General features: G+C 51.0%; 3 protein-coding genes across 3 annotated transcripts; 1 reads left to right on the plus strand and 2 right to left on the minus strand.

Annotated features, from left to right (window-relative positions):
* Window positions 1-440: 440 nt before the first annotated feature.
* Window positions 441-3,617, minus strand: N7539_000819 (serine/threonine-protein kinase; the record flags this gene model as incomplete). Its single annotated transcript, XM_056930423.1, has 5 exons — window positions 441-1,301; window positions 1,359-1,421; window positions 1,474-3,028; window positions 3,070-3,319; window positions 3,377-3,617. 5 exons carry the CDS (start codon window positions 3,615-3,617, stop codon window positions 441-443), a joined length of 2,970 nt encoding a protein of 989 aa, XP_056794716.1.
* Window positions 3,618-4,248: 631 nt separating this feature from the next.
* On the minus strand, window positions 4,249-5,812 carry N7539_000820 (FKBP-type peptidyl-prolyl cis-trans isomerase; the record flags this gene model as incomplete). The annotated part of the gene is made up of 3 exons (XM_056930424.1): window positions 4,249-5,160; window positions 5,216-5,668; window positions 5,726-5,812. The coding sequence occupies 3 exons, from the start codon at window positions 5,810-5,812 to the stop codon at window positions 4,249-4,251; spliced, it is 1,452 nt and encodes a 483-aa protein (XP_056794717.1).
* Window positions 5,813-6,251: 439 nt separating this feature from the next.
* On the plus strand, window positions 6,252-9,923 carry N7539_000821 (putative DNA damage repair protein Mus42; the record flags this gene model as incomplete). The annotated part of the gene is made up of 2 exons (XM_056930425.1): window positions 6,252-6,306; window positions 6,382-9,923. The coding sequence occupies 2 exons, from the start codon at window positions 6,252-6,254 to the stop codon at window positions 9,921-9,923; spliced, it is 3,597 nt and encodes a 1,198-aa protein (XP_056794718.1).
* Window positions 9,924-12,114: the final 2,191 nt, after the last annotated feature.

Below are 12,114 nucleotides of genomic sequence, written 5' to 3' on the forward strand. Positions count from 1 at the left end.
TTCACATTGGCTACTTGCATCGATAGGAGTTGACATTAGTATGATCAGTTTTGCCTGTGTTTCCTCGGAATATGTCAACAAAATGTTCGAAGTATCATTGAGCCATTGCCTATTCCAGCCCTTCATTCCTCATGTAGCACTGTTATTCAGCCATTTACCGTAGGTGTGTACGTACGAGAGGGCACAGTCGTGAAGTCCGGTCTATACTGCGTTTGTGATGGTGAGAGAATATTGTTTCACTTGATATCATATTTGAGTTCAGTGTCTCGTGATAACAACTTCCTAATAAGCTACTTCATTCTGCGAACCCCCTTGGTTGGAGACGTTGTCATTAATGATAAGTCATACGAAGAACAAAAGAGTGGCATCTTAGCCGTGGAAGTGAGCAATCGCTCCTTTCAAAAAGAATGCATCTCATACAAAGGAGAAGTGAAGGAAATTCATAAAGCATAAAAGTCAGCGAGTGGTCCTCTGGTAGGTAGCTGTCGACCTCGCTCGCTCCATAGCGCTGAGGCCGGGCCTTTTGGTCGACGATAGGTATATCCAAGAAAGGCACCTCTTTTGCGAACCTGCATGGCTGTCTTGCCGACTCGACAGTCTCGCAGAATTTTGTCTCGCGGGCGTTCCTTGCATTTTTTCTTTTTGGGCGCTTGGCTCAATGGACCACATTTGGTAGGTGTAGCCTTGTCAGCTGGAAACCCCGGGAAAATTGTGTTGACTCCTGGCACAGAAAGTTCATTTGCAAGCATATCAACGGAACGGACAGCTGTATCACTTTTGACAGCAGCACCGGGAAAGACTTGGTTGCCTTCTGGTACCGGACGCTCGTCCGCGAGCATGTCAATGGAAGGAAAAGTTACATCTTTCGTAGTTGCAGGACCGGTCGAGGTAGTTTCATCGTGTTCAGATTCACTATCGTCGAGTAGCTTCTCAGGCGCGTCAGATGCCTCGTCTGCAAAGTAACGAGTGTCTTCCCAATTCTTCACTCGCGGAACATAAGGCGGATGAGTCAAATGAAGGTGATCCCAAGGAATGCCTCTGAAGAACGGGTGCGATTTGATGTCAGTAGCGTCATCTGGATACACCCAGAAACTGGTGCAGTTTTGATATCGAGGATCCATAGTGTAAAGCCAATCAGCCGATGGTGCGTGACCGATCAATATATTGTTGGCACAATATTGGGGTGAGCATAGCCTGTATTCCCTTTCTTGAAGCAATCTGAAGATGAGATCGACAGCGTCCCGAGAGATAAGTCTCTCTGTTGGTGTGTCTCTCGGGAAATGTAGGGTTCGCGAATGGTGCTAGTTTCAAGGTAAGTTGGCACCCCGTTCAAAAACATTGTATATCACTTCACTCACGAGAATGCGCATTTTGGTGTCGTAACGGGTTTCGCATGCGAACGGCGTGTATCCGTACAGACACTAATCGACTCAGCACAATGTCATGAAGATGCCTGCGAGGATCATTACCCACCTCATACACGATGACACCCAGGCTCCACCAGTCGCATCTCCCATCATACATTTCGCCTCGGATGACTTCTGGCGCCATATATGAACTTGTACCCACCACGCTTTTTGCGAACCGTCTGCGCTCTCTTTGGTCGCGCCACTCTAGAATGTCCGTTGGAGGCAGCTGGTAAGTTGGAAAGACGCCTCGCTCCAGTTGGCCGGCGTCAAACCCGAGCTGCTCCTTTGCCTCGGCAGCTTCTTTTTGGTCTTCTGAGTCGCCTTTAATTGTGATTCCAAGCTTCTCGAGAAGAGAGTATCGATGGTTGTTGTAATAGGCTTGATCGTGGGACCAATGCCCATCGAATGCAAGCCCAAAATCGGAGATTTTCAAATGCCCAGATGCTGAAAGAAGAAAGTTGTCAGGCTTGATATCACGGTGGATCCAGCACAGCCGATGGGCTTCCTCAATGCACAAAACCATTTCGGCGATGTAGAAACGAGTCATTTCTTCGCACAATATGTTCTTGCGAATCAGAAGACCGAGAAAGTCCCCGCCTACCATGTAGTCCATGACCAGATACAAGAAGCTTTCATCTTGAAAACTGGCAATCAACGGTACTACCCAGCGGGACCTCGCAGCGACAACCAAGAAGTCTCTCTCAGCTCGGACATGGCCCTCTTGGCAATTTCGAACCATATCGGACTTTTTGATGACTTTCATTGCGTAATATCCCGTCTTCTCACCGTTCAAATACTTGCGCTTGTTGTGCTTTGTGTCGCCTGCCGTAGTTCCATTCACCTTGGTGCGTTTACTCCGGGCGCAAGGACTTGCATCACGGAAGCTGCTCGAGTCGGTATGCAACGTCTGATCGTTTTTCTCCCGTACAAGACGAACCTCACCGAAACTGCCTTTGCCGAGGGTTTTGATGGTCTCATATGCCTCAGCACAGACTTTCCGGTGAGTGTCCAAGGTCCCCATACGTGTTTTGAACATGCGGCATTGACGCAAATACTCATTCTCGTGAATAGCCCACTTCCGCCTCGCTCCGTTCTCTGCTTCGGGATCCAAATGTACGATGTCGAGATGGTGCTCCAACTCGTTCATTCGCTGGGTACGGGAGTCTTCGTTCTGGAATATTGAGTTAAAATAAAGCTCAAGATAGACTTTCGCGACGGATGCGGCTTCAGCGGTCACGATCGTCGGTATGGTCTCGACGGGATTCTTGTTTGTGCTTTGAACTAAGTGGCGATCCGAATATGAAGAGGGGCCGAAGTTCAATGCCCTATCGGAGGTGGTGCACTGGTTCGGAGATGGGCCCCCAGACGTCAATGGAGATGAGGACGCGGAGTAAAGAGTCGCAAAGCCACCGCTGCTTGGATTGGTCGAGGGACCCGAGCTAGCATCACTGGCTCCATCTCCATCGGCGTGAATGATCGAGGTGATACGATTGTTTGTGATTGTTGCCTCGGGCTTCTTACGCAAGTTCTGCCGACGCACGACTGTCGCATTTCCGAATGGCCAAGAGACCCTGGGCGCAACGCGTTCCTGAGCCTCCATCTCGCTGGACTTCCACGATCTGGAGAGGCTATGCCCTCGGTAGTGTTTTCTTCCAAAAACCCTGCCGCTGTGACGGATGGTCTAGTTGGACTAATGACTGCACAAGCTTCATTTGGCCCCTGATGAACACCGCGAGAGGAAACGACCGCAGAGGAAGAACTGGAGATCGAAATCCCCGTGACAGGGAAGTCATCGTTCACCTGAAGGCCGGAAATACAGCACTCTAAGTCAGGTGCGGCAAAGGCGTCTTGATCAGTCTGGGCGCTGTGGCTGCCGCCTGTAGACTGGGTCTCAGTGCCCAACTTATTGCCTATTTCTTGTTCAGTATTCCAGAAATGACAAGGACCTGACGTAGAAATGAACATACCGTTGGAAGAATCCCCAAGTCCTAGCAAAAGAAGTAATTTTGAGCCACTGCGAGTCAACCGGAACCGAAGCCGCGGTCTGTTTCCTGGATTGTCAGATGTAGGAGATCCGGTGCTGTCCGATGTGGTGGATGCGGCAGAAGACGGATTCTGGTGACTATGAGAAGGAGTGGATTTGTGTGCGCCCCAAAGGCTTCGCACACTTTGTCGGCGACGAGTATCAAGCAAGTTCGAGATTGCCATTTCTCGAGCCGATGGCGCTGCGTCCTGCAGCGTCGAATGAACGTTGATTCGAAGTCCAGCAATAGCGATGAGGAAAAATGATGTCTTTCTTTATAAAGAATGAGGAAGCTCAGGAGAATTCTGCGCTGCGCATGCTGAGTATACTTGTCGAGCGTATAGATGTTGTTGATGTGTTTCAGACCAGATCGAGGCAAGGATTGGAAAGACTAATGAACAGTGTTGAAGCACGTTTATCAAGCATCGGCAGGTGCGAGGGTTCCATGGCAACCCCATCAATTCAAACATTTCTCTGCATCCAGGACGAGGACTGGCAACTACGACCGGCCGCTGTGTGTCATTTGCTACAACAGTGGAGCAGGCGATATAGGGCAAATACAGTTTAAATTGCCAGAGGACAGAATGGTTCGGGGTAAATAACAAAGAGGGAAGTAAAAAGGCGGCACTTTTTGCAATTTTGAAAAGACAAAGAATTCTTGTGATAGATCTCATTCCTACCAGTGAAATCAGGACGAAGCAGGAATGATCAGACCTCGAGCTGAATCATGCAAAACAAATAGACCAGGAACCCCATATGATATAAACACCCTTGCGAAACAATGAATATGGAAATGCGAGAGACCAAAAGTTAGATCTACTTGATCTCGAGGAGCTTGACATCGAAGATCAGCTTAGAGTTGGCGGGAATGCCAGGCAGAGCCTTCTTGCCGTAAGCAAGGTGAGGAGGGATGGTGATGCGACGCTCGCCACCGGGGGCCATGCCAGCGACACCGATGTCCCAACCCTTGATGACCTCACCCTTGCCAAGCTTGAAGGTGAAGGGCTTGCCCTTCTTGTTGGAGTCAAAGACCTTGCCGTCCTCGAGCTTGCCGATGTAACGCATAGCGATGGTGTTGCCGCTCTTGGCAGCGACACCCTTGCCGAGCTTCTTGTCGTCGATCTTGACACCCTTCACCTCCTTGACACCAAGGGTACCGGTGGGCTTGTCGCCGTTGGGAGTAGGACCCTGCTCGAGGTTCTTGGCGAACTGAACCTTCTTGTCGGCCTTGGCCTCCTTCGTCTCCTTCTCCTTCTTGGGCTCAACGGCAGCAGCGTCACCGTTGTTTTTCTTCAGCTTCTTCTGCTGAGCCTTGGTCAGGACGGGCTCCTCCTTGGCGGCCTTGCCCTTGGCACCCTTGGCCATCATGTCATCGAGACTCTCCTCCTCGGCAGCACGCTTCTTGCCCTTGCCTTTAGCCTCGACCAACTTGGGAGCCTCCTCCTCCTCGCTGTCGACCTCGGTGATGCGAGGATCATCCATACCGTCCAAGTCATCACTCTCATCATCATCCAGGGCCATCAGCTCCTCCATGTCAAGCTCCTCCTCATCAGGAGAAAGATCGTAATCATCCTCGTCCTCATCATGGTCATGATCGTGGTCGTGGTCCTGAAGCTCATCGAGACCGACAACGTAGTTACCGGTCAGGAAGACAGTCTGGTTACCGGTGTTCTTGAAGAAGACAACCTCGCCCTCGCAGACGACAATATCGAGGGGCTGCTGGCAGTTCTGTCGAGGGTATTAGTAATGAAACTTCATGTCAGAAAATTATGAAGTGCCATACCTTATCGGCGAACAGAGTGCAGATGACAGACTCATCAAAGTCCAGGGCGCCATCGCTAGACTCATCATCCTCCTCATCGTCGTCACCGGTAAGTGGGCTCTTGCCCTTGATCAGCTTGGAGATAGCAGCCTTGAGGTCGAAACCGCCGTTGTTCTCCTCGTCATCCTCGTCGTCATCTTCCTCCATAGCCTCTTCGAGCTCTTTCTGGGCGGCAGCTTGCTTCAGCTTGCGAGCCTTCTCCTTGTCGCTAGGACCGCCATTGACCTCCTCATCGTCGGAATCCTCCTCCTCATCGTAGTCGTCCTCATCGCTGTAGTCCTCGTCGTCAGAATCCTCGCCGAATCCGGGAGGAGGGCGGACGATCTTCAATGTAGCGCGACCAGACTTGCTAGAGTCGCCGTCCTCAAACTCAGGCTCCTCATCGGGATCAATGGCAGCCATGCTGACACGGAACTATTATTTGGAGTCAGTCTCGTGAACGAAGAATCGGGTGAGTAGTTTATTACTGACCGAAGCTGCGGCGTTGGGCACGGCCTGCACCATCGAGCCAGCAGGGACCCGAATGGCATAAACGGCGACCGGTTGAACAGCAGACATTGTGAGGGTATATGTTACAAGAGAGACTTCAAAAAAAAGGAGGAGAAGCAAAGGTGAAGCACAAGTAAGATCGAGCTTCTGGAGACTGAGACGGAAAAAAAAACAGGCGTGGTGAGGAAGAAAAGATGAGACCCGCAACTGCAGCAACAGACAACGGTCGAAGCTCTGCCTACTTTTTTTTAATTAGGTTTTTTCTGCCGTTAAAGTCAAGCCAATAGTGTTTTGTCAATCTGGCTCACCGCTCATAGTGATTTGCCCCCTCTCACCGAGAGCCTTACCGCATGCGGTTTAACAGAATTCTGCCACCGACGCGCGAGTTCCCATGCGCCTGAGCGGCGCGACCGGATACATCATTGCCGACCGCCGTGTGGATTGCTCTTTGGAACTAGATAAGCCCCATACTACTACTGGACGACCATGGTGGTTGTGCCAGCCCGCTATGGGCTCTCGGCTTGATGCAAATTCTCACGCAGTGCGCAAGCGCATCGAAAATCGTATGCAGATTCTTGATCGTTATCTCCAAACTTATGGCGCGTGCTTCACATTCTGACACCTCTTGCTCGAGCTAGATGACTTCCATGATGAGGCCGGCGAAGAGTACGAACCTTCGAAATTCGGCGGTTTCAGCGATTATTTTCGGCGAAAGAAGATCAAACTTCAGAATCTCGATGCTGATATCCGAGCAACTTCCGGCGACTGTCCCCAGATATTTCGTGGCGTTGTGGCTCATGTAAATGGATATACCCAGCCGTCTCTGCAAGACCTCCATCGAATCATTGTCAGTCATGGTGGAGGATTCTTACAATACTTGGATGGAAAGACGGCGGCGACGCATATTATTGCAAGTTCGCTGACGCCGAAGAAATGCGAAGAGTTTCGACGGTATCGCATCGTTAAACCCGCGTGGGTCACAGAGAGCGTGGCAGCAGGTCGCTTGCTACCTTGGCACGACTATCGAGTTGTTGACGAGGGTCAATCTCAAAGAGTTTTGAAATTTGGAGATGCTCAATTCACCAGTCAAGCCAACACTCCAAGAGGTGGTTACCGTGATCAATCCAAGTCAAGCTGGTATAATTCTCAATTAAAGTCTGTTCCAGTGGCAGATACACGCGATGACACTTCATCTGATATGCCCACGACGCCTTCGAGGCCGACCCGGCTGGGGGGCATGGCTGATGAGCACCGCAGTATGACCTCTCAAGCCACACAATCTGACTACGGGGAATTCCCCAGCTTTGAGACTTTGGACGGGCAAGACAAGTCGGAGGCAAAAGAAGAGACTTCGGCGCCTCAGAATGCGAACGATGTACCAGGTGGACCAGCATTACCGTCCAGTGGGGTTTTGACCCCGCGAAATGTACGTACACGAAACACCGGCAGTCAAACACCTCAACGGCCAACAGAGACAATGTCTCCCGGGAAGCAAATGAGTCCCGCTAGTCTTCAGATGACATCGGAAGAATACAACGCCCAACTGCTTGCCGATCCTCGGATGAGAAAATCCAGCGTGGTCAACCCTGAATTCCTGCAGCAATACTATAGGGAGTCTCGACTTCATCATTTGTCTACGTGGAAAGCGGACCTGAAAGCACAATTACAGGCTGCAACCCGTGAGAAGGCATTATCTGGCACAACTCGGAGAAGACCAGTACCTGGGGCCAGAAGATATGTTCTTCACGTTGATTTCGATTCCTTCTTTGCATCGGTTTCAATTCTTAAGCATCCGGAACTTCGCGAGAAGCCGGTTGCCATCGCTCACGGGTCTGGATCCGGCTCTGAGATTGCAAGTTGCAATTACGTTGCCCGGGCTCAGGGCGTTAAGAACGGCATGTGGATGAAGAGCGCCTTGCAATCTTGCCCGAACCTTCAAGTGTTGCCCTACGACTTTCCTGCTTATGAAGATGCCAGTCGGAAATTTTACAATGCAGTTCTGTCCGTGGATGGGGTTGTTCAAAGTGTCAGCATTGATGAAGCACTCCTAGATGTGAGCAATCAATGTTTGGATGCTGCGGGATCAGATGGCAAATGCATCTCAGAAGGGTCGATTTATCGCGAGCAGGCGAAAGCTGACCAAATAGCGCAAAGCCTGCGTGACTCAATAAAGGAAAAAACTGGTTGTGCTGTTTCTGTCGGAATCGGCGGCAACATTCTTCTGGCCAAGGTTGCGCTGAGAAAAGCAAAGCCTGCCGGGCAATTTCACTTGAAACCTGACGATGTACTGGGTTTCATCGGAAACTTGACTGTCCAAGACCTTCCCGGTGTTGGTTACAGTCTTGGATCGAAGCTCGAAGAGATTGGAGTGAAATACGTCAAGGATGCAAGGGAATTGACGAAAGAGAGGCTCTGCGCCAGTCTTGGTCCGAAAACGGGGACAAAAATTTGGGAGTACGCCCGCGGCATAGACAAGACGGAAGTGGGCAACGAAGTGATCAGAAAATCCGTGTCAGCGGAGGTCAACTGGGGCATCCGTTTCACCAACCAAGATCAGGCCGAGGATTTCATCAAATCACTTTGCGAGGAGCTGGCTCGCCGATTGGCAGAGAATCTCGTCAGGGGAAGGCAACTCACATTAAAGGTGATGCGAAGGGCCTTGGACGCACCGCTGGAGCCAGTTAAACATCTCGGTCATGGCAAGTGCGATATCTTCAATAAAAGTGTCGTTCTTGGAGTGGCCACCATCGTTCCCGACGTCTTGGGAAAGGAGGCTGTTTCCATGTTGCGGAGTCTCAACTTCTCTCCCGGCGACCTCAGAGGACTCGGTGTGCAGATGACGAAACTTGAGCCACTGAAGAATGGACCGTCAACTGCCATTGAGGGCAGCCAACGGCAACTCAATTTTTTCAAGTCGCCATCACGCAAATCCGTCCCAGCAGCGGAAGTTGATCCGGATGAATTGGAGAGTCCTCGCAAGGGTGATTCGGTGCGCATTCAGGTCGATCCAGTGCTAAGCAATAGCGCTCACAAGCCGCTGAACATCTCTGGATCCCAATTCATCATGCCCACCCAGGCAGACCCCAAGGTCATATCAGAGCTTCCAGTTGATATCAGGGCGAGACTCGTGGCTCAGGTTAAGCCTAGTGCGAGATCCCCGCGATCTGGCTCCCCTTGCCCACCGCCTCGCCGTCAAGGAGCTGAGACCACGGCCTCGGCACCCTTACCTCCTCAGTCACAGTTGGACCCGGAGACACTCGCTGCTCTGCCCGAAGACGTTCGTAATGAGGTCCTTGGGTACTACAATCAGCAACCTGCACCCACTGCAGATGCTCAGCCTGTACAGGCGTTTTCGAACACATCTACGGGGGTGACCCGTCGTGGAGTGCCTCCTGGTGGAGCATTGATGATGCTTAAAAGGCCAGTAACTCCTCCCAAGAGAAGAAGAGGTCGTCCTCCCAAATATGCTTCGGCCACGAACAGAGCCTTGACTCGGACCACTACGGCTGCTCCGAGAGTAACTACAACCACATCCTCAGTCGTTTCGAGGGGCTCGGGGCGAGACTCCATGTCACGCCAGCAGTCGCCCGCGCTTGAAGAAGAGTCGGAGGTTTCGGAAGATTTTCTTGCAGCTCTTCCGGAAGATATCAGGCAAGAGGTAATAGAGGAGCAAAGACGCTCGCGTCTACGAAAAGCTCGCGCCTCTGCAGCTGTAGCTGCGCGTCCAGTCTCTCAGCCCCAGAATTCCAGTTCGGCCGGTGCTCACCTCTCCGCACCTGCTGCCGAGAAGACAGTGCCACTCCCTCCACTCCCAGCTCGGCCTGTCTTTACCTCGCGTCGACTGTCCGATTTGCCAGACCTCAGGAACGCGGTCAAGGCATGGCATTCGGCTTTTACGGCCGAGGGCCCATATGTGGAAGATGTAGAGGTCCTCTGTACTTATTTGCGGCGTGTGATCAGTGATGAGCATGATATCGACAAGGCGGTCTCTGTGGTTCGATGGCTCATGTGGCTTGTGAGTGAGGATATGCTCGATCGAAACAGAGAGCTTACTACGAGTCCACCTTCGGGTCAGGGTGAACAGGGCACTGTGACATGGAATGCCGCGATCGGGATGATGCAACAGAGTGTGCAGGCCACGCTCGAGGGGAGAAATATACCACCGGTAGATTTTGACTAGATATGTAAATAATTAAGCGATGATCTCCGTCAATACCGACCTAGTTTATTCTCGATGGAATTAACTTCTTATGCGCATTCTGCCGTGTGTTTTGTACTATGAGACTGGATGAATTGGAGTACGTGAGGCGGGCGCCATCTCATATGTATGTGACCGAGGTAAGCCCGTAGGGCTACCGTGTAGTACGGTAGCCCAAGAGAGCGATCCATGGAGGTATATTTCGACGCGGACGGGGCTCAGTCTAGCGAGCTACATATTGTGGACCACTGCCCGACGCTGGAACCAGGGCAACCTCAATAACATCCATATTGAGGCGAGCACCTTTGACCTCAATATTATGATGAGAGATTCTCCAGGCAATAGGAAGACAGTGACTCTATTCATATAGTCAGGCGTTTTCATTCCATCCATCCGATTCCACTGGGAGCCCACACGTCCAAAGTACTAAATAACTACTAGTACGCAAGTGAGATTCCCTTCCGAATCACCCAAAAAGGGAAGAAACGAAGCTGCGAAGAATAATATTGATTTATAATATCCAAATCAGAGGCATCGTTCACGCAACTGGGCTTGTGGTTTAGTGGTATAATACTCCCTTAGCATGGGAGTGGTCCGGGGTTCGATTCCCCGCGAGTCCATGTTTTTTTGAGTTTGCCCTTTTTAACTAACCCCTGGATCTGACGGGCCGCCCTGAGCATCAGATGATAATCAGTAGTAGTCTGTCTCCAATTTCCTTTCTAGTTGTTCAACTGATCCGAGCAAGGCCGAAAATTCACTCAATAGTGGCTCACTGGCAGTACCAACCCAGGTACGGACATAGTCCTATTCCGGATGAGGCTATGAATATTCCGGTGTTATTCAGTAGAGCGAAATACGCCTTGCATGCTCTACGAAAGTCAAATCATGTTCAAACAATTACACCACTGCAAGCATGATTTCCTCAACATAAGCGGTCTAGCCATCAATTCCAGGAAGAAGCACATGTCATATTATCATTGTGAGCCGACTTCTGTAACTTAATTCACCAACGGCCATTGGATGAGATGCAGGGTCGGGCGACAGGCGGCAGGCCTTTCCAGTCGTTTAACTACGCGCAGCCCCGAGCGTGCATGGCGCCCACGCACGTCCAACCATGACACGACGCCGTCAGCCCGGAGGTATTCCTCCTCTTGTACATAACGTCAAGCCGATCCTTGATGTCTCTGGCATTCGTATGATACGCGGAGGGCCGAGGTCTACCGATTTGGAAGGGGCGCATGAGAGAAGAGAGTTTGAGATCCTTGCGGTTCGACTCTGGGCACTCGCAATCGAGCGACATGATGCTGTGCTTAGGTCCGCACTCCCAGCATAAGGCATGATTCATGACAGGCCATGATTGACGGGCATAGCACAGACCAGATGTGTAGTCTCGTAAAACTACAAGTTTCTTCTGACCATCGAACGATAACTTCGCAAAACCTTCTTAGAGTCGGCCAGTAAGCAATGAGCCTTTTGTCACCCTCACCTCAGTTTTCAGTTTTCAGTAGAGTCAGTCACAAAAGACGACAGATTGATGTTTTTGCCCCAGTCATGAATTCAGCACTCATATGATAGATATTATACCATGCAACCGCACAGCACCGGACTACATGGATGATTCTTTCTAACACCGGATCATCCTTAGAGGAGCGGGGATCTCGCAAGCACCTCGCAAGGATGCCTGAAAGCAGCCACACCCGCGCCTCCGCATCACGGATGACTTCCAGAAACTGCGATTTATGACCGAATACTGCGCAGTGCGCAGTGCCTGGACCATACCACCTCAAGTGTGTACAATAAATAGACTTGGCCTTTCCCGCCTATCCAAGGCTTAGTAGGGGTGCGGAAATAGATTGAGCACCGAAAGCCGAGGATCGAGGACCGAACACCGAACGCCGAAATGTCTCTACGTCTTCGAGGCTGATGCATTCTGTGAGTTCCGTCCACTACATGCTACCTTGTCAGCTATTTGATAATACAGGGCAATAGATAGCTGCATACGTACATTTGCAGCCTCCTCATTTGAAGAGTGGAGTCCAAGTCGGCTGCGGCATTGCCATTCACAGATCCAGACATCCTACAGCATCATGATAATGTGAAACAATGCGGCCCCCGGTTTTATGATATCTCGACGGGTGCAAGTGGATCGCCCATTGACGCTACTGGATTTGGC

This window comes from Penicillium diatomitis, assembly GCF_028827545.1.
Source record: "Penicillium diatomitis strain IBT 30728 chromosome Unknown utg000001l_segment0_segment0, whole genome shotgun sequence".
In the NCBI taxonomy this organism is placed as follows: Eukaryota; Fungi; Ascomycota; class Eurotiomycetes; order Eurotiales; family Aspergillaceae; genus Penicillium; species Penicillium diatomitis.